Below are 26,923 nucleotides of genomic sequence, written 5' to 3' on the forward strand. Positions count from 1 at the left end.
ACGCCATTCCTAGCAGCTGTAAGGAAGATGTGAGCAAGAGAATGAGGAAGAGTCTTTGCACACAGAGTGAATGGTGAGTGGAATGCACCTGAAAGTGTGGTGAGTGAAGAAATTGTGAACCTCCAGCAATGAGTCTTTTGACTCTATGGAGGTCTGATGTTTAATAATAATAATAAACAGCCAACAATATATATTTCATCATCATAATTGCAGTTATTCACACTAACTGCAAATATGATGACAATTTATAAAATGAAGAAATTCACAAAACATGCAGACAAAAAAGGTCAATAAACTTAGGCACTACTAATGATAATAAAATTAGGCCTAATGAAATCTTATCAATATTGAAAAAAAAATGGACAAAAAGAAAACCCAGACAAGATAGCATATCCGCTCTCCAACAAAAGAGGCTGCAGGTTTGAATCCCACCATGGGCATGGAAGTTTGTGATTGACTAAAAAAATACTAGTGGTGGTGGTGGGCGGTAGATGGCATTGGTGTAGTTACGGTTCATTGTAGTTGTTAGAGCAGGTGCCCTTCCTCGATTCCTTTTAGACTCTCTGGAGGTCTCACGTAATAATAATAATATAAACCCAGAAAAGAAGCATCTGATGAAGTATGATGATGCTTCTACACATAGAAGCATAAACTTTGTCAAGAACTCAATTGGGATATACTGTGTATACAGGAAACATACAGCGACATAAATCAATGACGTCCAAAAATTCCAGGAATGGAATTGGCAGTGGAACATCTCCATAGCAAATATGGTAGTGCCATTTTCATTAGACTAGACCTTCAAATCCTTGCAACATCTATTACAGAGGAGAATGACAGAGATAACTGCCATAGTTGAGTAATTCTGTCATCTATTCCATCTACAAACCCCCAAATGTAGCTTTCTCCTTTAAACCTAATGCCAATCTTAAGAGACGGTAATAATCTTAATAATCTTAGTAGTGCCTGGGGTTACCTGCAAGATGATACGAACAGAGAGGCTGTGTTGGAATGAGCTGAATCATATTGGCTATCCCTTATTCATGATAGTAAACATCCTTCTTCCATTTATAGCAGAAGATGGAGGAAGGCTATAACCGAGATCTCATCTTTGTAAGTGAGTGAGAGGGTAGCCCACCAGAGCCTAAAAGCTGTTTGTATGCCTATTCCAAATTCACATCAACCTATAATGTGTCAACTACCAGCAGCAATTCGATCACAAATTGTTTGCTTGAGACAAAGATATAATTTTAAAAAGGCAAACTGAGAAAATGTTTCCGACCTATTAGATGAGAAAATTGAGAACATTTAATCCAGTTTCAGAGGCCTATGACTAATTCATTGACGCTGTTCGGATATGCTCCTAAGAAACCATCCCAAGAGCATGTAGAATTAACTATTTCCAGGAATTAACTCCTGAGATAACTGCTCAACTGATAGAATACTTGAACTTATTTGAAAGAGATCCTTTTAGTGACGAAACTATAGCAAGAAGACAACAGGCTGTTACATCTATATCTGCAGCAAAACACGAACAATCGATAAAGTTAATGAATGAAATAGCCAGAAAGCTTGGAGGCTACTTAGACACCTCAGTAATGACCCAAAGAAAACTTTCCCACATTCTAATGGCTCAGCATATCAAATAGCACACCAACTTCTTAAAAGTGGCAAACCTATCCATCAGTTGAGTTTTCAGAGGGAATATAGAACAAAAACAAATATTTTCTCCAAACCTTTTACAATGGAAGAACTTAATTGGACAATTAAAATTTGTAAGAAAGGAAAAGCAGCAAGGCTGGATGAAGTTTGTATTGAGCAAATCAAGGAATTTGGTCCTGCGACTGAAGACTGGATGCTGAATTTGTTCAACAATTTTATTAATACCTGCAAAATACCCAAAGTTTGGAGAAGAGCTAGAGTTATTGCTGCCCTCAAACCAGGGAAGGATGCAAGTGATCCCAAAAATTATAGACCTATTTCTATATTGTGCCATCTATATAAGATTCATGAGCAAATGATCCTCGAAAAACTAATGAGAATAACTGATCCACTCTTAATTCCTGAACAAGCTGGCTTTCGAGTTGGGAAAAGTTGTACATCACAAGTTCTTCAACTAACACAATATATCGAGGATGGTTTCAAGAACTGGAAAATAACAAGGGTAGTTTTCATAGACTTAACTGCTGCTTACGATACGGTTAACCACCACATGTACAAAAATGACGAAAGATTATAAGGTAACTCAACTAGTTAGATGCCTTCTTCATAATCAAAGTTTTTTTGTTGAATTTTAAGAACGATGTAGTTGTTGGAGGATTCAGAAGAATGGCCTCCCTCAAGGCAGTGTTCTGGCCCCGATGCTTTTTAACATCTATACAAATGACCAGCCTCTCCCCAAAGATAAAAAAAAAGTTTTATCTATGCTGACGATCATGCAACTGCCACTCAAGCAGATCATTTTTGAGTGTGTAGAACAAAATCTCTCTGAAGCACTAATTGAACTCAGCCCTTACTATAGTGAAAAACCAGTTGAAACCCAAGTCTGTGCTTTTCATTTAAAGAATAAACAGGCAATAGGGAAACTACAAATATAACTTGGGAGAGCACTCACTTAGATCATTGTCTAACACCTAAATATTTAAGGGTAATTTTAGACCATACTCTCACTTAGGAAAGATATTGTATAAATACAAAACATAAAGTAACTACAAGGAATGGTATTCTCCAGAAACTATCTGGCACTACCTGAGAAACACAAGCTCAAACAATAAGGACCACTGTTTAGGCTCTGTTACTCGGCTGCTGAATACGTGTGCCCTGTATGGTATAGATCCTGCCATGCTAAGCAGGTAGATGTTGCCTTAAATTTTATTTTTTTATTTATTCTTATGGCAAAAGCAGCTACAAGTCAATGCCCAGACCATACAGCCAATCCAGAGCCTCATCTGCCACCTTGTGGATGTCCTGGAGGCCGCCACCACGAAATGGGCACCCTCAGCAGTCATAAGGGTGGTCTGATAGTCTCCATTTATGCAGTAGGTAGTCATATCTGCCCTAGTTAGTTCTGATCCTATTGATAAATGACTAAATCTTCCTAGGAAGGGCAAAACCAGGCTGCAGAGCACAGGGATCTTCAACCAGGAAGCCATTTTTGGGGAGATTGTTGGACCAGTGTTCTCTCCACATGTCAGATGTTTATGGTAAGGCTGCTGAAGACAGTTCATCCATGGACCAGAAAGGGTTTCTTGATTTTAGCAAAGACTAGGTGGATTTATGAGCGTCTGGTACAGGGACAGGAGTGGTTTGTTCATTACTTTATTAAATTCTTTAATCGAGGCTTGTCTTCACCACATATTCGGTTAAGCAGTGTTAGATAAGACAGGCAGTCAGGAGAGAGAGAGGGGGTGCTTCTCAGTGTCCCACTAATTGTGTGCATGGTAGTTTAGATGGGTGTCTATAATGTTAGTGTGCTCTTCTTTCCCAGACATGAACACAGTATTCTGCTGCAGAGAATGTGAGGGCTAGTGCAAATGACCTTAGGACTTCTGCACCACAACCACAGGTTGTTCCAGCAAGCCTTGAAATTATATTATTTCTCGTTTTAATTTTGTTGGACAGGTTGGCGATGTGTTTTTATAGGTTAGGCTTCTGTCCAGGCTCACTCCAAAGTATTTCAGGTGACGCTCATGTTCTATCACTTTGCTGCAGAAAGAGAGATTGAGGTATCGATTTGTCTCTGAATTGTTTAGGTGGAATGCTGTGGACACAGTTTTTGTTGGATTTGGCTTCTGCTTGAAGCACTTTTCCAGTATGTTTAGATCTGTGTTCAAGGTTGTTTCCAGGTTGGCAAAAGAGGTAAACTGGTGTAGGATAACGAGATCATCAGCATATACATATTTACTTGAGCTGGTATGTGGTAAGTCAGACATGTAGGTAGATGTTAATTAGTATAGGGGATAACACAGAGCCCTGTGAAGACATTGTGGAGGAATCTTTTTTTCCAACCAATATGGACCCGGATCTTTCTGTTGGAGAGGATGGATTCAAAAAGCTGGAAAGTTGTTTTGCACCTTATGATATTGCTTAGTTTTAGGAGGAGGCCCCTGATTCGGACTGTGTCATAAGCTTATGTTAGGTTGATGAAAGTGACTCCGGATTTTAGTTTCTTCTGGAAGCCTGCTTCAATCTGTGTGGTCAAGGCCAGGACCTGGTCACATCAATTTCTTCCCTGTCTGAAGCCAATTTGTTCAATCAGGAGTGCTCTTTCGATGAGTGGTGAAATTCTTTTAAGGAGAATTTGTTCAAAGAGTTTAAAGGTGGAGCAAAGCAAGGAGATAGGTCATAAATTTTTGACATTATTTGGATCTTTCCCTGGTTTAAGCACAGCAATTATTTTGGCTTCCTGCCACAGTTTTGGAAGTTTTCCAGTTGTTATAATATTTGAGAAAAGGGCAGCCAGTCATGTTTGACCTTCGTTGGCTGAGATGTTTTAGAAACTCGGGAAGGATACCATCCACCCCTGCAGCCTTGCCATTCTTGCCTTAAATGAGACATGTACACTCCTTATTGGTTGTTTGAGACTGACATCTTGTGAAAAAATTTATTGTTTGGCTGGCATAGCACCTCCAGATATTAGACATGAGATGACAGCTAGAAATGGGAGGCTTAAGGCATCCGTGTCTACAGACATCCTCTATTTGGATATCAACCTGTCCATCAACAGTTATAATCCAGGAAAAGTATTCATCATACCAATGAAAGCATTACTGAACCACTCCAAAAATCAAGACTAGCCTCATGGAAGACAAGAAACAATCACCTTACAGATTGATTTATGCCATCTGAAAGTCTTCCACCAGGCCACAGAGAAAACTGAACTATTTGGAAAGCTTTATATAGGCTGTGATGCAGCGTTGGAAGATCCAAGGATAATGTAAAAAAGTGGGGACTCTCATGTGAATCATCCTTATGTGAATGTGGGGAGGAGCAAACTATGGCTTACCTCATGAACTGTAGGTTATGTACAATGGATGGTTTGATTAGTGTGACAGCTAATGCTTGTGATCTGTCCAAATTCTGGGCAGCAAAAATTTTATGGACCTCCTAGTGTACTTTTACTTAGTGTATTTATGATGTAAATTGTGCTGTTTTTCTTTTCTTTTTAATTCCAATATATAATCATATATATAAAGCTCATTGTACAGAATGCAAAAGGAAAGATAAAAAATTGCCTTTGTATCCTATAATGCAAAGCCCACACTATCTCAGATGTGTATAATGATATGCAATATGAGACATAATGTGAGGTCATTTAGCCTCTACATATTAGTAATCTAGTCATGAATGCACTCTATGCACAAACTTTGTTTGCTTACACTTGGATAAAGGATAAAACAAGAATATAATTTCTTGGCAAGTTTAATTTAATTAAGAGTACATATAAAATTTGATATGTTATTTGCATAAAGTGAATATAAGTTTATGAAAAAATACTGACTGAATAAATAAATCATGCGTGCTTGAGAATGAAGCTGGATAAAGAGAGAGACTTCCTCGATGAGTCTCTGACTTCCTGTAGGTCTCTCTTAATAATAATAATAATATAGAGTTTTAAGCAATGTGCAGAAATTATCAGAATTAATATCTAATTCTCACTTTCTCATTGGTGATCTGTAAATGGGTATCTACCTGGATACTGATGAATAAGGATAGGCTGGCAATTTGGAAATTAGTTTGAATAAAAATAAAAAAGATGATACAGTGTGACAGGATGCCATGCTGGCAGGAGCATCACCAGGGAACCAGAGTGAATAGCAAAAACTCATGTGCTCAAACAAATTCCAACTAAACAGCAGCAGAATTTAAGATTGGTATCATCAAAGGAGAATCAATGGAAAAGAAATAGAACTAGAAGAAGAACTGGATAAGAAACAGATTAATATAATAGGTACTCTGGTGTCCAAAAGCTAAGGATGAATTACATTTTACCTGTATATGAAAAAATTTTAAGGACATAAATTTGTTGTCAGCATGCTAATAAATTATATTATGCAAAAAAATGTGTTATAAATTTTGTACATAAATTGAGATACATTTTTGGCAAAAGTTACAAATTTCCTAAGGATGTAGATAAGAAATTAATGTACAGTGCTTACAGAAAACTATGCAAAGAGCTATTTCAGCATGGAATATGTCCACTCTGAACAGCGAGCAGCTTTCACAATATTGTACCATGCTTAACACCAAGTAATGCAGGAATTCTTGGAGCAAACTGGCCCACTCTTTCTTCAAAACAAGGCCTTGTTTATTTTCTGGAGGGAAATTTCAAGTAGCAATGCATCTCAAACGTGTTCTATGGGGTTGAGATCTGGTGAGAGTGCTGGGCACTTGATTCAACTAATATCCTTGGTCTCCAGAAGTATCTCCAGTGCTCGTGTACAATGTGGTGTGGTAATATCATCCATAAAAATGAATTCTTCGCCTACAGCACCACAGACCAATCAAACATGATGCTGAAGAACCATGTTGAAATATTGATCACCAGTCCCTTTTTCCAGCTTGTGTAGCTTGAAAAAGGACTATAAGTGTAGGTTGGTGTGTCTATTAAGCATAATGCCCCATCACACCGTGACCCCAGCACTGTCGTATCTACCTCTTTCAAGAACATTCTCACCATGGTAAGCAGTACCACTTTCATCCCAACATCATCTAGAACTGGAGGAAAGAGTAAAACGACTCTCATCAGTAAAGAATACGTGTCCATTCGTGTCTTATACAATTTTTTTGGATACATCACCACAGAAAATGTGCTCTACGGTGGGTAGTGGATAAAGGGAGCTAGACTACAAGCCTTTGGGTGCATAGGTCTACTTGTCGTATTGCAGTCGTCTTCCCATGGTTTGCCAAGATAACCGTGTACCTGTGCTTGAATAGAGCGGACTTGCAAACTGATCTGCCATGGTGAATCGATTGCATTTTGCTGTTATAACCAAAAATCATTTTTATGCTCCATGTTAGAGCGAGGGCAACCTCTTAGCAAACATCTGGATTACCACATGCCATTGGTTTGAAATGCTTCCCACAGCCTGGATACACTATGTGTGATTCCAAACTCTCTGGCAATTTCAGTAATTCTGTGGCCTTCTTCAAGCTTTCCAATAATTCTTTCTTGTGTGAAAGATGTCTTTGATTTAAGATATTAAAGGACATTCAAGTTTGCATTTTATTCCTCGCACAAAAAAAAAGTTTCCTTTAAACATAATTCACTTGGCACAGCATTTTGCTTTTTATCCTGTTGGGTGCTATCACATGACCCCTTTGCGTGATTCAGAAATTTCAATGGGCATCTGCTTTGTACTCGAAATTGTTCATTATACAAATTGAAACTGAAAAATAGAAAATGCAAAACAGGTGAGATTTTTCTAAACAACATATACAAGATATTGTATTCCAGCAATAACAATCAGGAAAAGAAAGAGTAGCAATAGCATTCAACACTAAACACAAGGATAATCTTGAATGGCAGGTAATATCAAGTAGAGTGATGTGGGCAAATATCAGAATGGAAAAGTGGACAATGAGACTTAGTTGTGTCCAGTGCTTTTTTTTTTCTGGAAAAAAAAAGGTGCCGGTACTCACCATGAAGATGTTATTACAACAACTTCCATGCTTTTAACATATCCTCCAATATACCCTCGTCGTCTCTAGATCGTTTCTTGCTTTTGGTATCAACTGCAGAATGATGACCTCTGAGCAGCCATGAGTACACATATTTGCTAGGGTTGAACTGATGAGAGGAGGTCCTACTATCCTGATGAACATCAGTGCAGAAGTTGTCCGTGCAAGCAGAGATGGCAAAAATGAAGTTACTATAAGATTCATCTAAGAGAAACCCCTTTCACATTCGCTGGAAAATATTGCCATTGTACCCAAAGTGTGCTTTATTTTCTTGAAGATATTCACGGAAACCACGAACTGCTTCTCTTTCATTTAAGCGAAATTTGTGTGCTAACTTTTTAATTTCAGCTTCACCAAATGACAGATGCTTTCTGGCCAATACTTGGAATCTAAAAATCTTAGTACATTCAGACAAATCAGCATCATCTCCTTCAAGCAGATGCTTTCCAACAGCTTCTTTCAGACTCTTATAGAAAGCAGATGAACTTATTGCAGGACTGTGTCTTTCATTTTTGTGGAGCTAAATCCCTTTGAACTTCATGTTCTTCTGACTTTGAAGAGAAATACTGTAGTACGGACCAGGATTTTCAATTGTTTTGTCAAAAAGTTGAACTGTATTCTTTATGTTCCTGTCTGCTTTGTACAAGTCAATATTTCTCCCTTGTAAATCTAGCCTTAGTTCACTAAGTTCTTCAAGAGCATCACACATAAGGCCCAAATCAAGAACATACTTGCATGACATTATTATTAAAAGGCCCTCATAACGAAAGTGATTTGTTTTGCTTCTTCTGCTGTCTTCTTTTGCCTCCAGAAAGTGATGGACGAGGGCTTCAAAATCTTGCCACACTGCAGAAACAGTGTGAAAGTTAGATGCAAACCAGTGAGTGCTTAAAATTCTGCAAATTTTAAGAAGTTGAAGTTCTAGAGTCGATGCTCGTTCCTATAGTTTCCTAGCATTCTTAGGCGAAGAATGATAAGTGACAAAGTTTGTCCATGAAACTTTTAAAGCGATTCACTCCTGCCACATTGTTCACTGTGTCACTAACAGACAATTCAAGGCGATGGCTAGCACAATGCCAGAAAATAACACTAGGAAACTTCTTTTGCATTCGCCTCTTTACACCATTATGCACACCAAACAACACGGCTGCACCATCACAAGTTACAGACAATAAATACTCCTTTAAGTAATCTTCAGATAAGCCTAAACACTCAAGATGACTAATTAAAGAGTTTAGAATTCCTCTAACAGTTACATCTGATAATTTGATCAAATCTAGGAAGACTCAGAGGAATGAAAGTTCAGGAAGAACTACACAAATAATAACAATCAATGTTGTTGTTGTTGTGTTACTCAAAGTTGTTGATGCATCAATAAGTAACAATATTTTGTTCCTGGAGTTCACTATATTGTCTATTAATGTTTTTCTCATTTCATTTGTGATATGGCTCACAATGTTAATGCAAGCATTTGCAGAATGAAGAATATATCCCATGTCTAGGCCATTAAGTTCTGAAAATTTATTTCGTCTTCAAACTTGTTAAATGATTGATTTCGCCTCGCAACTTTGTAAGCGGTTAGAAACACTTTTCCTGTTACACCTTTATTATGAGACAAAGTAATTTCTTCAGCCATATTTGCTAAGTGTTAGTGTTTGCATGCACATTTCATTAATTTTTATGTTCCCTGAAGATGGTAATGTAACAGTACCGAAATATTGGAAGTATTAATTAAAGTTATTTAGTTAATATAATAATATACGTTGTTCTGTCCTTAAAATTAACAGTTATGTATCACCAACGTATAAGGTTATCTACGAGAATGAGTATGAGACAAAATATTTATGAAAACTTTGCCTAATGTTTCGTTTTATGCTTCAGATTTTATTTTTTGGCACATTTTGTGCGCTACACTCTCCTTATGATCGTAAGGGAAGGGCCACTATCCAGACTAGTTTCGACCTTTATTGAGGTCTCTTCAGTGGGAGCCAGGACCAAGTGGAGATACCAGGCAGAAGTGTTAGCAAGGTCATCTCTACCTATATATAGGAGTTGCCAAATGGTGTGCCACCTTTTTAATAAATTATTCTGGATTTAGAGAAAGATGTTGAAAGTTTATTTTTCACTTGGTTAGAATATAATAAATTTAGTTTAATCCTTTATCTAAGTGTGAGCAAACAAAGTTTGCGACTGAAAGTATCTTCAGGACTGGGGTAAGGTGGTGTAACACCAGGGCGACTCCTTGCAAAGGTGGAGCAAGATACCAACACTTCTATCTCAGTATCTCCCATAATGCAAAACACATTTCCTTGCGGATATGTCTAATGTTATGCATTAAGGGAAGGGCCACTACCCAGACTAGTTTCGACCTTTATTGAGGTCTCTTCAGTGGGAGCCAGGACCAAGTGGAGATACCAGGCAGAAGTGTTAGCAAGGTCATCTCTACCTATAAGCATATCCGCAAGGAGATGTGTTTTGCATTATGGGAGATACTGAGATAGGAGTGTTGGTAGCTTGCTCCACCTTTGCAAGGAGTCGCCCTAGTGTTGCACCACCTTACCCCAGTCCTGAAGATACTTTCAGGCGCATACTTTGTTTGCTCACACTTGGATAAAGGATTAAACTAAATTTATTATATTCTAACCAAGTGAAAAATAAACTTTCAACATCATGTGGAAAAAAAAAGTGTAAGAAAGTTTTAAACAAATCAAGGTTGAGCGACTTTCAGATGTGATTATAGACTTAAATACACAAATACGATTCAATAAAACATGAAAGAGTATGAATTTAAGAACCAGAATTTGGATATTCAGTTGCAGATTCTGAAGAAAATTGACTGATTCAGCCAGAGGCATGTGGATGTGCTGTTTGCAACGTATCCACATGCCTCTGGCTGAATTTTCATTCGTCACCAATACATCAGCTTGTAGTTCTGAGAGAATACAGAGAAAAAATGCAAGAAAGTAAAGAATTGTGTAAAATTAGCTGAAGAAAATTCATGGGATGACACTGGTTAGAATATAGTGAATATATATCAGGAATGTGGCAAAATATTCTGGAGACTATTGAAAAAAGCTTAGAAATGGAGTAAAGAATATTGTAAAAGGAATGAGATATGATAAAAGTAACATGAAAACTGAAGATGTAAGTTTTTCTACATATCTGGGGTAATTACTTTGAGAGACTGCTAAATGAAACAAACAGTGATAGCACAATAATAGAAAACCTTCAAGACGAATGCAATCAGGAATAAATATCAAAAATTTTCATAATTCTATTGTTATTGTCATTGCAAATGGATCAGTCAACTGAACAGTAACTGATTTTATATATATACTTTTTTTAATGCATAAAACACACGCAACATTCTGAACAATGCAACATACAATTAGAACAGTTTTAAAGTAACATCAGTCTCTTCTCTAACTACATAACAGTTGTCACCTTTGTTAGTCTCTACTGTTTTGTCTTCTAACCTATATGCTTTTACCTGAAGAATTGATGTGCAATTAGGATGAAAGGTTGTGTTGTCAATTAAAATAAATGTTATCACCTTATTCTGGTGTTCAGCCTTTAAACTCTTAGTCACATATATATATATATCATCAATTACCTGATCATCTTCTTCATCATGTAGCTTCCTCAGTGAGAGGGTGCAGCACCATGTCCTTCCAGTTCTCTCTGTTGGTGGCTTTCCATTTTGTTTCTGCATAGCAATATGATCCTGTCCATGATCTTATATCTTCAAGCCATGCCCTTCATTTTTTGCCTCTTGATACTTTTCCCCTAATTTTTCCTTCTAAAACTGTTAGTATCCTCTGTCCTAATGAACCTCTCAGTATATATGTCCTGCCAAACTCATCTTTCTCTGGATCACTTCCTGTAATAAAGATCGGTGTTCTCATTCTCTGTAGGACATCTGTATTTGTCACATGTTCTGTCCATGAGATTTTCAGAGCTCTCCTATGGCGCCACATTTCAAAGCTGTTGTCTTACTCTCTTCTTGAATATCCAGGTCTCACTTCCATATGTGAAAACTGACCACACTAATGTTCTTATCATTCTTTTCTTTGTCTTGATACCCACAGAACTTCTGAGCAGATCTTTATTTTTCCAGAAGGCATCTTTAGCTATGACTTTTCTTATTATTATTTCTTTATCTTGCTTTCCATCTGCAGTAAAGTAGGTGCCTAAATATTTGTATTCTGTTGTTTGTTATTTTTTTTTATATTGTTTATGAATATATCTGGCTTTGATCTGTTTTCTTCTGAGATTTCCACAAATTTGGTATTTTTTGCATTTATATCTAATCCAAATTCTTTACCTTCCTCAATTAGTAGCTACAGCATTTTGATTAATTTATTTCGGTTTTCTGCTATTAGAATGGTATCATCAGCATATCTAAGATTGTTGTATTTTATACCATTGATACTAATTCTTATTTTTTATTTTTCAATCTTTTTCATCACTGCCTCATTATATATATTAAATAGATTTGGTGAAAGGATACAACCTTGTCTAACTCCTCTTTTTATTTTCACTACAGAAGTCTCAGAGTTAAACAGTTGCATTTTCAGTTTGGTGTAAATCATTTTTATAATCTTAAGTACATGATCCTTCTATGTCTAATTTATCTAATATATTGAACATTTTATTATGTTTTACCTGGTCAAAGGCCTTCTGAAAGTCTATGAAGAATATGTAAATGTTCCTATTTCTTTCAAGTGATCTTTCTTTTAGTATTTTTAGTTCCAGGATAGCATTAACGGTTTCCATTCCTCTTCTGGAGCCTTTCTGTTGTTCGCACAATTCACTGATTAAGGCTGTTTCAATTTGTTTGTTAACAATGGTTAAAGCAATTTTAGATGCATGGGATATTAGGCTCACGGTTCTGTAATCGTCGCAATTTTGTGCATTATTTCTCTTTGGAATTGGTATGCAGATAGACGCTGTAAAAACTTCAGGTAATTCTATTGTTTTATAGATGTCCTGAATGGATTCCACTAAATAGTTATTATTGCCAGTCAAATCTTTTAGCAGCTCAGCCAGGATATTATCACACCCAGGGAATTTATTATTAGGAAGATTCGTAATTACATGTTCTATCTCCTTTCTTGTCAGTAGCATGGTATGTGTTGTTACATTTAACTTAAGGTGTCGTGAATCATCTATCATCGTAGAGATCTGATAGGTACTCCACCCATCTTCCATTTATCTTTTCCTTATCAATGATTATGTTTCCTTCTTTGTCCTTGATGTTATTAGACTGTGTACATTTTGCTTTTCCATTAAGTTCTTTCACTTTCAGGAATGCTTCTCTGGTTTTGTTCCTATTTTGTAATTCTTCTATCTTGGTGCAATGCCTATTTATCCAGTTTTCTTTCAATCTTCTGCATAACTGTTTGATCTTTTATCTAATGTTTTATATCTTAATCTTTCTTCTTCATTTGCTCCACTTTTCCATGTTCTTCTTTCTTCGATAAGGTTGATTACTACTTTAGTTGATTGGTTTTTAGCAGATGTTATGATAGCTGCTTGTAGTCTATTCCACCGAGAGAGTTCATTTTTGTTTTGCAACTGTGCAAACAGCAGTTCTGAAACATTTTCATTAAATTTTGATTTTAATATTGGATTTTGTGCCATTTGCAGATCCCATTTTAGGAGTTGACTTCTTTTAATTTTTATTGTTTTCAGGCAAATGTTCATCTTCATTATGACCAGTCTATCATCAGATCAACAGTCAGCACTTGGCATCACCTTTGAGTTCCGTACTCCATTTAAGTAACGATTACTGACCACAATATAGTCTAACTGATTTTTGTATCTTTCATGTGGACTTTCCCATGTGTACCTTGCTGTTGGTTTATGCTCAAAATAAGTGTTAGTTATGATGAGACTATGCTTGTTACTGAAATTAATCAGATTTTGTCCTCTCTCATTCCGAATTCCAAGTCCAAATGGGCCCACGTATGTAGATGTTCTCTCTGATCCAACTTTTGCATTCCAGTCACCAATAGCACAAATAACTTGATCTTTCTTGCCACCAACTTCCTTTATACACCATTCTATTTCATCACACATGTTATCTATTCTGCTTCGTCATTCTGTTCTGTAGGATATCATATATCCAATTGATCAGCATATCTCTAGGTTTAGACCTCACTAGAATTGCCATTACTCTATCTGAATTTTTGATGACATGGATAATGTTTTTATTACTTTCCTGATATGAGTCCCAAAGGAGTTTTAAGGCTACTATGACAGCACTACATGATTAAGGTTACATAATTACTAATGTCCTATCATCAATTTTCTTCCAAATTAGTCTATTACTTTTCATCACTCCAATATTGTTGTATCTAACATCTGGTTCATCTAAGGCATTTCTGACTGAATCAATCCACCTAGATCTAGGTTTTCCTCAGGATCTCTTCCCAGCCAACTTGGCATCAAACACCTGTTTTCTGTTTAAGTGACCATACTACCTCAGGTTAGTTGTGCTCACACACATTTTTAAATGCAAACAATGTCAAGTTTCTTCTTAATGTATTCATTTTTAATAGGATTCTGGCATTGATGCCATCTGCTCAGGCTCCTAATTTTTCTCACAACTCTCACATCTCTAATCTTTTTTCAAGTGCTTATATTTCAAACCTAGCTCTCAGATTCATAACTTAAAACTGGTTTGAACAATGTTTTGTATACTGCTAATTTAGTGTTTTGACTAATTTCTTTCTTATTCCATATATATTTGTTGATAACGGTTTTTTTTTTTTAGCATTTATTAATTATTTAAGAAGGGAACATGAAAAATGTGTCTATGGACTTGAGTGTGGCAGAGAGAGATATTTTGTCTGATGGCTGTAATTGTGTGAGTTAATGTTGGGTGCAAACAGGATGTGTAAAGACAGAAATAGAATTGCTGAGAAAGGAGATAGGTGTAAAAACTGAGTTGAGGAGGATGTATGAAGAGATAAGGAGACTGGCTAGTGTAAGGAAAACAAGCATAAGTGTGAGAAGGTGACAGAATAGGAGAGACAGGGAAAAAGAGCAAACTGGAGAAAGTTGAGAGTATTAGAGCAAGACAGATGAGAGGAAGGGGGGAAAGTAGGAGGGAAAAGAACTAAAAAAGAGTGGAAGCAAAAAGGATCAGGGATACCAGTGAGAGAAGAATGAACAATGAAGCTATTCGAGTATCATGTATGGAGATTCAATGATTGGGAATGTGCAGAATAGTGCTAGGTCAGTACTTGCCAGGAGGAACAACAGGGTATAGCAATGGCAAGGAAGCAAGGTGAAAATGTAGAGCAGATGATAGTGATAGTCAGCAAAATGACCAGAAAGGTCATGAATCATGTAAGAACAGTTCTGAGATTGATGTTAGAGACAATGAAGCCGAAATGTTTCAGATAGAAATAGAGTTTATCACATTAATCACAGTTATGCATTTAATCAATTAAAACTCATTATAGTACAGATATTTCAGTATCTGTATTATGAGCCTTCTTCAGTGTAGCATATTACAGTAGTCGATTCAAAAGTACAAAAATGAAGATACACGGAAAATGGAATCTTTCCTTGTATGCAGTTGCAAGACAACCAGTTATCTTTTCTTTGTGCCAGAGAAAGATGTTGTGTGTACATGTTGCCAGGTATGATAATATAGAGTGGAAGAGACGAGCATAATGATAATGAATGATAGCAAGAATGTGTAGGAAATGAGGTCTGAAATATGTGGATGCATGGAATGCATTTGTGGATAGAAGTCAGATGGATACAAAAGAGGAATTACATTTGAAAAAACAGATGCAGGCATTTAGAGATAGTATTTTCTTCTGGGCAAATGAGTATCTTAGAGCAGGGAAAGTAGAATTTAAGGAAAGAACTTAGCAGGGGTGGCCTCATGGAGATAGTGGCTTGAAATGAGAGGATGTAAGCTATAATGCAGAGAGTAATAATACCTATATGAATACCAGCAATACAGTGATTTTGCTGTATACAAACACCAAGAGAATTTTTATGGATGACAATGTTGCACCACATTGTACATAAGCAGCACTTCTGGAGACCAAGGATATTAATCAAATCAACTGGTCAGCATGCTTCCTAGATCTCAAACCCCATAAAACACATTTAGGACAGAATAGGGAGACACACTGCTGCTTGAAATTTCTCTCCAGAAAACAAACAAGGCCTTATTCTTGTTCTGAAGGAGGAATGGGCGGTCAGCCTCGAGAACTACCGAATCACTTGGTGTTAAGCAAGATGCAACATTGTGAGAGCAGCACTGCAGTTTGGGGTGGAAATATTCCATACTGAAATGGCTCTCTGCTTAGTTTTCTGTAAGCACTGTACATTAATTCCTTGACTATGTCCTTATGAAATTTCTAACTATTGCAATTTAATTTTATAACACATTTTTTGTGTAATATACTTTATTAGTATGCTGGCAATAAATTTATGTCTACATTTGGCTGTAGTCATGAAAATTTTTTCATATACAGGTAAAAAATGTAGCTTTTGGACATGCATCTAGAAGTTTATGGGGCAAAATATTAGAAATATAGTTGGTGATTAGCAGAAAATTTGTGTGATGAGTTTTGTTTTGGAATTAGTTTTGTCTACTCATCACACACAAAGTGCAAAGTGCAAAACAAGTGATCATTATGGGGATTTTAAATATAGCAATATAAACTGGGCAGAGGAGGCACAGTACTAAGGGAACAAAATTTTTGGACTTCTTGAGTAACAACTGCAATGGGGAAGGTTGCTGGAGAGCAGAAGGAAGGTAAGACAGTGTTGTAAACAGTTGCTATTTATAAGCCTGTTTGGTTACTACACCTTTGTAACAAATAATGTCTAATGCGTTTTTTTGTAATATCTTTATTCTAATTAGCAGTGTGCATTTGCTTTTGTAACCTCTCTTACTTTTTCTATTGCGTACTATGTTTATCCACCTTTCGTATTTACTAGTCGTATGCCTATGAACACTGAAAAATTTATTTGTTGAGACTGCGCCACCAGTATTTCTATATCGGCATAAGACTCAGTAATACATCCGGTAGATATCTCTCTCTTACTAGCATAAAATTCCTTCACTAAAGTTTACATAAACAGTCGTGGTTCTCAGGTATTTAAATTATGCTTTTAATGCCTTAGTTGTTTCCCGCTCACAAGTCCGAGTTTATTTAGAAACAGTGCATTATAAAATAAATGATCAGGCAGCACTCTGTTGGCATATAAATAAAACACATTTATTTACATTAATATGAAAGTACATTAATTAAACGATAGGGAGGTTACTCTCTCTACCTATCCGTTAGGCCTTTAGCATAAAGAAACAAACTTTCCCTTTTCAATATTAAATAACCATACAATATAATCACTCAATTACTTCTCTGCTTATTAAAAATCTGATTTACTCACTAAGAGGTTAGCTAACTAAGCCAAGTTATTTCACAAATCTTATGCTAATCATTACCATTCCAAATGACTCTCTTATGGATACTTCTTATTGCTATTAACTTATTCTTATCAGTCCACCTATAACATCTCCTAGATTATAAGGGGAATGTACAAAAAAAAAAAAAAAAAAAAAAAACAAGCTTACAGAAGCTCTGTATCTCACATTCAATCAGGTCTTGGGCTTCCTTCAGGAGTGTCTTGCATCAGCAGTATCTCGTTGGGAATTGGCAGGCTGTGGACTGCAATTTGCAGTACTCAATCTCCAGCAACTAAAGGACTTACGAGTGAAACTGCTTCAGGTATTTACATCGACTGTTTTCTCGTCATTCCAAATTTTCTCCTCTGGTGTGGGGCTCACCATAACGTCCGGTCCTCTGGATCCTACTCCGATAATTCTGCCTCTGCTTGTGACGACTGGCTCCTTGACTGCCGACTCTGATGACTGTAACTGCCGCCGACTGGCTCCCCTTGATGTTCGGGTCAGTCCCTTTTTATTTCAAGTTCTCCGGGACCTTGCACGAAAGAACCACGAAGAATTCGGCACGACTCCTTGATCTTCTTTTAAGACCAACCTGTTCTTTCTTCACCTCCGTGCATTCCTTTGATCGTATCTTGTTGGGCAGTAGAAACTTGTCTGAACCTTTCAGATCTCTCAGCCACTGACTTTGAAGGTGTTTATGCACAGAGCTCATAAGCAAATTTCTCATACACTAAAATCATAAACAACTTTCTTATGCCCTCATTTTAATTCCCATAGGGTTATTTACAGGAATATTTAGCATAAAACATACAGAGACAAACAAGGTTATTTTTGTAACATTCTCATGGGACTTGACCTCTGTAAAAATCGATGTAAAGTGCTTTTGGTATTTCCAAGCTACATGAGTTTTACAGTGTCATTGCATAAAAGCAGTGATAGAATGGAGGTATCAAACTATAGGACTGTTCACATTTCTTTTGTGGTTGTTAAGGTTATGGTGAAATTGGTAAAACTCATACTGAATTTGGCAGATCTGAATTTGTGCTCAGATCTGGACATCAGGATTGAATGAGATGAAATAACCTTGGAGAAGGTGAGAGATGGATAATGAAAATGACATCAGGACAGTACAATGTTGGTTATGGGGATAGACTGAAGGCATACAAATTAGAGTCTAGTGGATAGAGTCTAAGGGGTGATATGATTCAGAATTTAAGATACTGAAGCATTATTATCAGACTGACAGGGAAAATATTTTATATGGCAAAACAAAGGGGAAAGCACAAGGACAAGGGGTTGTAAAAACTCGATTGTAGCATAAATATTCTAAAGCACATTACATCGATTTTTAAAAAGGTCAAGTCCCATGAGAATGTTGTAAAAATAACTTGTTTGTCTCTGTATATTTTGTACTAGATATTTTTGTAAATAACCCTTTGGAAGTCAACTGTATATACTCCTTTAATAAGAATATTTCAGAGTGTTAAAAAACAAAGATAATGTTTTGCTGCCGGAAATGTAATAGATCTACATGGCGGCATAAGAAAGGTTGTTTATGAAATTTTGTGTGCATGTGAAAGGTTTACAAGCTCTGCGCGTAAACACCTCTGAAGTCAGTCAAAAAGGTTCAAACAACTTTCCAATGGCCGGCGACTTACAATCAAAAGAAAGTGGAGGAGAACAGAAAGCAAGCCGAACTTGAAAGAAGATGAAAGAGTCATGCCGAGTTCTTTGGGGGGTTACAAACTTCATGCGAGGTCTCAGAGAAGGCATAATAAAAAGGGACAGAGCCAAGCATAGGGAGCTTCCCGGTTTGAGACGTCGTCTAGGCGAGAGAGAGGGTTTCCAGAGGCCGCAGATGGAGCTCCCCGGTTCCAGTCTAGAGAGAGAGAGAGCTTCGAGTTGCCGAAAGGAAAAGTTCCAATTGCCAGAAAAAAGCTTCCAGGCCAGAGAGAGGGCTTCCAGACGTTGCTGAAGAAGGAAAGGCTTCTCGTCATCGCCAGAGAGAGGGAACAGATTCGGGAGTCCATAAGAGTCAGTTGGCGGCAATTACGGTCATTGGAGGTGGCTGTTCGAACTATTGGAGACAGCAGTCATCCAGGCATTTTTGGCGAGCCAAAGCAGAGGAGAAAAGGTGATGTAAATTACACGAAGCTCGGAAAATTTTCTTTTTCACCGTGGGAGAACAACCTTTTGCCGGTCGCAGTCCACAGTCCACTATTTTCCCATTGAGATATGTTACTGAAGCCCGACATTCCTGAAGAGGCTCAAGATCTGAGATGAAAGAAATGCCATAAGACTGTAGTGAAAGACTTTTGACTGAATGTGCGATGCAGAGTCTTTTGTAAGTTAAAACCTTTTCATAGTAGGTTGTAGATTGACTTTTAAGAGATTGTTCAATAGTAATAAGAATTGTCATTAAGAGAATAGATTAGCATATTGGAAGTTGATATAAAATTTGTAAAGATAACTTAACAGAGAGTTAGCTAACCTCTTTGCAAGTAAACTCTAAGTTTAATACGTTGAATTTGTAAGCGGAGAGTAAATAAGATTGTGAGTTAAAGAAGTTAATTAGTGTTAAAGTAAATAGGTTATCATTTATGCTAAAGGTTTTATAAATGGATAGAGAAAGCAATCTCCCTAATGTTTAAATTCATGTATATTTCATAGTAATGTAAATAAATTTTTTTTTTTTTGTTAAAAGAATGCTGCCTGTTTGTTTATATTACAACTGCACTGTTCCCAAAAATATCAGACTTGTGAGCAGGAAACTAAGTGAGATAGCAGAAGCTTAAATTTAAGTAAAAGAATAGACCACAACTGTTTGTGTCAAGTTTTATTGAAGGAATTTGTGTTAAAGAAAGAGAGAGAGAAATCTACCAGCCATATTATTGAGTTTTATGCTAATTAAATGATATTAGTGGCGCAGTCTACATTAAATAAATTTTCTAGTATCTTAGGCACAAGACTCGTAGTACAAAGGGTAGATAAACATAGTACGCAGTAGAGTAAATGAGAAAGGATAAGAGAGAAAAAGCGCATTAGAGTAAAGCTATAAAGAATTAGGAATAAAGATAGAAGAGAGTAAAGATAAAGAGATATTACATATATCAGCAGAAAAATAACCATTATGTACGTAGGCTGTTCAATAAGTAATAAGACTATATTTATACAGAAAACAGATTACCTTTAATCGTCATCATTTACATGATCTTTTTCGAAGTAACTACCGTGAGACGCGATACATTTGTCCCAATGTTGCGTCCACTTCTTAAACACATGTGAAAGTCCGTTTTTTGAGAGTTCTTTCAAAACCGCCTCTGCAGCTTATACACATGCTTTGTTGCTTTCGAAATGGTGGCCTCTTAGTGGTTTCTTCAGCTGAGGAAACAGTCAGAAATCGCACGGTGCGAGATCAGGACTGTATGGAGGGCGTGGTAGGATATCTGTGTTGTTCTTCTGCAAAACGTCCACTACACAACCAGCAATATGTGGCCTTGCATTATCGTGGTGCAATAAGAAGCCATTCTTCAGCAATGGACGCTTCCTTTTGACGTGCTTGATGATAATCACTGCTATGTTGATCATTGTCTCTGTGATAGACGTTGAAGGTCTTCCCTCACGTTCAAGATCTTCCACATTTTGCCTTCCTTCCTTAAAAGTTTTATGTCAGTGAAAAACACTTGCCCTCGACATTGCTTCATCGTGGAAAGCTTCGCGTATCATGTTAAAAGTGTCCGATGCTGATTTTTGCAAACGCACACAAAATTTAATTGCATAATGCTGTTCCAAGGACGCTTCCATTTCGAAGACTGGTCACGCCGAAACAAACTTGCATTTAGTCACGTGACACTCTGGCACATCAGCCCGTATACGCCATCTATTAACCTCTTTTGTTAACAGACAGCAACATTTCTTTATTCCACAGAAATTAATATTGTGATGAGTGGTTTCGCCAAAGTAAAATTAGTCTTATTACTTACTTCCTTACTTATTACTATTGAACAGCCCACGTATTACAGGGTCATCCCTGAAGTAAGTGAGTAGCAGTAGTAAGTTTTTTGCATGAAGTCGAAGAAGCATGGAATGCACTGCCTGAGAGGATGGTAAAAGTGCAAAAAGTGATTGTTTAAGGAATGAATGGTATTAGAGACTGTGTTGTCTAGTGCTGCCCCACACAATGAATTGCTTACATGACTTATGGAGTGTAAGCAAGACTAGTAAATAAAACTTTGAAGACTTCATTGAGTATATTTAAAAAAACTGTTACAATTTATAGATTTGAGTGAAGAATGTAAAGCAGGATAATTATATTTTCAAAAAACTAAATCTGTTCAAAGCAAACTACAGCAGTTGACTCTCACTAACTACTAGGAAAAAAAAAAATAAATAAATAAATAAATAATATAAAGTCCTGACCAAAGTGACAGATACAATACTAAAAGAATTTATAAAGAAAATAGAAATTTAAAAAACTACTAAAAGAAATTCTCTCTACCAAACTATCCATTATAATAAACTGTGATCATAATTCCTAGGAGTTGGCAAGTGAGAGACGACTGTACATTGAAATTATATAATAAATACTTACTTTTGAACAAACCAGGAACTAATTTATATACAATATCTTGAAGAGTTTGATCTGATCTATAAAGAGAGAGAGAGAGAGAAAAAAAAAAAAAAAACATGTAATGCTATAATGGTAAACAAAAATTATACATGTATAATTGAGATTTATATTTTTTGCCCTTTTGAAAAAGCTAGATAGATATTTTATTTTAAACATAACAATCTTATGTACAGGATTAACTGGTTTTTGGTTCTCTGCAGTCAGGCCGTGAGGTTACATGCTCATTCTTTGTTGAGGTATGTTACATAGGAATATCAGTTTTTGTAAGGTGAATTACATTTTTTCATGCCATTAACAGTTATTCTGACATGATATTGTACAAGAACATAACAGTTGTTATACGACAATATTATCTATTTACATGAGAGTAACAGATGATCATTATTCACACTGTTTAAAAAAAAAAAAAAAACTTCCCCTTTCTTTGGGAAGGGTGGAGGGGAATAGATGTCACTTCGATGCTGGAAAGTGGAGTATGATGCAGTCGCTCTGCTCAGCCAGGAGTTGATTCTATGGATTCCAGTCTCGGTGGAAAAGATCTAAGGTGTTGTTCTGCATGTGGTAGCGATGGTCGTGTAGGATCCAACTCCTCCTCACCTTTTTGTTTGAAGACTGCAAGGAGTTGGTCAGCTGCCTCTCTTCTGTGAAGCTGTTGTGCTGTCTGAGATAGAAGCTGCATATTACCACTTTCACAGTGATTAAGAGATAGTTGCAGAATGAACAGTTGTTTGGCTCTGCATGAACGAGATTGAAATACTCTTATTCTGTGTAAAGACTACTGCAGGTTAAGGCTGCCATTTCCTGAGACAAACGGATTAATTGGGTGTTTGACTGGGCATTCTAAGTAGATATGCCGGACTGTTCCTGATCAGTAGCAGAACAGGCAGTTATCTGAGACATCAGGGTTAAATTTTCGTAATATAGTTGGAGCGGGTAATACATTGTGCCACATTCTCCACTGAATATCTGTGTCGGGTTTGGTGGCTCTTGTACGATATGGTAGGTCCCACTGAAATAGTGTTTCATTGGATGATGCAGGATTTTCCAATAAAGCTCTCTGGTTCGACTATTGAATTAGAGTGCTGTAGATTTTGTTGATGTTGCTGAGTGTAAGTTTCTCCCATGAATTATTAGTTTTTATCAGAAAGATAGGCAACAGATCTTCTTTGTCAGGAGGGCTGAGTTCCTCTTCTATTCTATCAGGCACAGCAGCTTGAAAAGCGAATTGTATGGTGTGTATCTGCTCAGCCTGATTTCCGTATTCCAGGTTTTAGAGTGATTTTGGATAGTGTTGGTTGAAGCTCAAAGAAAGAATGTCAAGATCCTCACAGAAAAACACCAATCTTATATTGAATACTTTTAACCTGAAAAGTCTGGACTTGCAGAACATGCCATCTTCACCAGACAGAGTTCATTGGAGAAAGACAAGAGTCCTTCACAAAAGTCGGTTCCTCATGGAATACCTTTATAAAGAAACACGTGAAACTTTACTTCATTCTCCTAACTTAAACAGATCCGACGGCTAACGTCTATCCCCTTTATGGGAGATAGTACTTTACAATTCAACTAATCTTTCCTAACTTTTTATTGTATAGTTTTTTTTTTTTGTTAGGAAATTTATTAACCTTTTTAGTTATCTTACACCAGCTACTTAGGTGGCGCTTTTTGGAATTGTCAGTTATTGTTTAATTTGAGCTTAATATGTACTGAAGATGCCTGTGACACACAGGCGAAAATTATACTATTAAATAATCTTGTACATGAGTTTTCCGTTATTAATTTAATAACAGAAAATAAATAAGAAGAAAATAAATAATAAATAATAAATAAATAATAAGCAGTTACCAATGTATTTAATATGTGAAAAAAATTTCTCAAACAAAAAAAATGAAGCCTCAAGAATGATTGAGCATTTAAGAACAAAGCTTCCAAATAAAGCAAAAAAAAGGATGTGGAATACTTTCACGAATTAAAGACTAAATTTAAAAATTGTCCTAGACTTACTGCCAAATGTGGAAAGCCACATACCCTGGCAAAACTCTCATCTTACCAGCTATAAATGAAGTTTTAGATATGATGAATGGCACAGATAAAAGTAATATGATGTCATCAATTCCTCTCAGCAATAGTTCAGTATCAACAAGAATTGACCAAATGGCAAAAGACATTGAAAAAAAAACTTTGTGATGATTTAAAAACCATAGAATTCTCTTTGCAACTCAATGAGACAACTTTACATGACAATGAAGCTGTGTTAATAATTGGATATTTTTATATAGAGGATATTATCATAATATTAATCCTACCATAGAGATGATCTCTGTTCAACATTTTTTTTTTTTTTTATTTCCGAGTGTACCTATATATTTATTTATTGCACAAGGGTTCACTCCTATTGGTGCAATGACCTCTTTTTTACTATTGCTTTCAGAATCCAAAAATCACTGACTCAATACCAAAATACAAAATAAACATTTAATAAAACAAAAACAATATATATACACTTCAAACAATATCACATAACTACAAATTTAATTGGATCCAAGGCCTTTTTATAAAATAAACTTACACTTAAGACTAGACTAAACACTTTGTTTGCACTATCACAAAATGTTCATAGCCAGTTTCTTTCTCTGTCAAGGCCCTTTTCCCAAGATATATGACTTTATATTTTTTTATCCCCTTAACTTGATATGACTTTATTCTTCATTTTCAGGATCCTTTCTCATCACTCATGTAGCACACATTAATTCTTCCTGACTCAATTCTGTCTCCTTTTGAGTAGAAATAATAGTTAGATCCGACGTCCATAATACAGATGAAACTTCCTAATCAGAGTTTTCTCGAACATAAATAGCAATTTCTTCTTTTATTCACTAATGCTTATTGACAGTCTTAACTCTTCCACTTTAAAAAATTCATAGTTCTATGATTCCCTTTTCGGAATCTACTACTACTAATTTTCCAATTAGCGTTTCCTTGAATATTCCTTTTAAAATGTCTATAGCAATATTTCCCTTTTAATTATCAATATTTATTCCACTTTAAACTTCATAGTTCCACGATTATTTTTAGGAATATACTATTAATTTTCTTCCGACTGTCACATAAAAAAACTCAATTTCCTCCGAAACTAAATGTCTGCCGGCCTGTGTTCTAATTTCTCCCCGAACACTATCCTGCTTATTTTTCTCCATTGCTACGATACCAAATGCTTTCTGTCAGCTGTCAATCACACATCAACCTTCTCAACGAGCATGCGCACTTCATGAAAATGGCAAGCGAGAAACTAGGTATAATGGTTGACACGTTGTCTCTGTTAGCGACAAGAGAATGTCTTCATAAAACACAACTTAATATTTTAAATTATAATAAATTTGTTTAAAGTAACACAAATATTCAAATCCAGTAAGTACATAAATTTTTAACTGCTTTACATATCATTTTTGACAAAACAATTTCAATAACGGGCACATTGCAAGTGCCAACAATGCGTGTTATGAAACTAAAACTAATAAACATTCTAATATAAACAATTCGTAAAAATATTCAGAATTTTAAATTATGATTATTTTGACATCAGTTTCATCTTTCTCTGAAAAATTAAAAAAAAAATTTTTAATATTTGACCTATATTTAACAAAACTTTAATGCTAATTCCTTTATCTTAAATAATAACGTGACATGCTTATCATTATTTACACTCTCTGAATCACTAATTTCAGAATCATCTGATGCTACAGATAATTCAGAATTTTCTTCTTCCAATTTACTATATTTACAAATCTCATTTCTATACTTTTCAAATATTTCATTTAAACTATTTGAATTATGCCCTAAATCTACAGAATCATCACTATCGGAATCAAATTCTACAAGTGTTTGAGATTCTACAGGTTTCAGAGATTCTTCATCCTTATTAACTAAATTAGAGGTATTTTCACATTCCTCTGGCTTACTTAACTAACCCATGATATTCTGCTATAATTTCATCAATGTTAGAGTCAGTTTGATTATCATCACTCATACATTGTACATCATCTGAATTATGTACCTTGGGATTTCCAAATTTTCCTTCATTAGGTTTAGTTTTATCCAAATTTCTTAATTTTCTCCCTTGCTGTGTATTTGAAATATGAGGTTTAAAACTATTCCCTTTCTTACTAACTGATTGTGAATGAGATGCACAATTAGTACTAGAAAAACAACACTCATCTTTCAATATTCTATTCATATTGTCTCCTGATATCACTAAATTTCTACTTCCTAAAAAATACCTTTTTAACCTATCAGAATGTACATTTATAATTTTATTAGGATTTTTGATATCTTGAATCCTAAAATTCACAGGAGAAAATTTCTCTAAAATTCTATATGGACCTAGAGATTTCCTTCCTAATTCCCCAACCCTTTTTATACTAGATTTATTATCTAATAATACTAAATCTCCTGGTGCAAATGACTTATACTTCCTAAAACGATTTATATACTGCCTAGTTTTCTGAGAACTTAATTTACTTATTTCACCTACTAATCTGCGAGTACTGGAAAATTTATCTACTACTGTTTCAAGATACTGATTTATATCATTATATCCTGTATTAGGAATGACTGAAACAAGTTCATTAGGAAAGATTGGATATAGCAAAGACATATAAAGCAAAAGATGGTTTTTTTTTGATAGCAGAATGAAAAGCAGATCTGCATGCAAATAATGCTTGAGAAAGATGTGTGTCCGAATCATTCATTTTAGTGTTTGCCAGATTGGAAAGTATTTGCTTTATATTTTTATTCAGCCTTTCACACATACCATTACACTGTAGGTGGTAAGGTGTTGTAAAAATCTTTCTAACAGTGAGTAATTTACATAACTGTAACAACAGTTCCGATGTGAAATTTGCTCCTTGATCTGAAAGTAAGGTCTGAAGAGTTCCATATCTACAAATTATAATATTCAAGAACTTCCTTGTATTGTTTTTGCAGTTTGATCCTTCATTGAAACTGCTTCAGGAAATCTAGTTAGCATGTCTATGGCTACTAGAATGTATCTATTGCCTTTTTTAGTAATTGGCAGTAGACCTACCACATCAATAGCAACAGACTGAAAAGGTTGAATTGGAATTGGAAATGGTTGTAATGGAGCTTTTCCTCTGAAAGGGGATCTTATT

The 26,923-nt window shown here is 35.8% G+C and overlaps 1 protein-coding gene across 1 annotated transcript in view; it reads right to left on the bottom strand.

Annotated features, from left to right (window-relative positions):
* Positions 1-26,923, bottom strand: part of LOC150100525 (polycomb complex protein BMI-1-like) — a 265,230-nt gene that overhangs the window by 176,810 nt on the left and 61,497 nt on the right. The window contains exon 4 of the mRNA XM_090402672.1: positions 21,717-21,772. Coding sequence (XP_090258798.1) covers positions 21,717-21,772 — 56 coding nt within the window. The remainder of the gene's footprint in view (positions 1-21,716; positions 21,773-26,923) is intronic.

This window comes from Typopeltis vanoorti, chromosome 13 (genome assembly GCF_054136105.1).
Source record: "Typopeltis vanoorti isolate ZY-2024b chromosome 13, IOZ_Tvanoo_1.0, whole genome shotgun sequence".
NCBI lineage: Eukaryota > Metazoa > Arthropoda > Arachnida > Uropygi > Thelyphonidae > Typopeltis > Typopeltis vanoorti.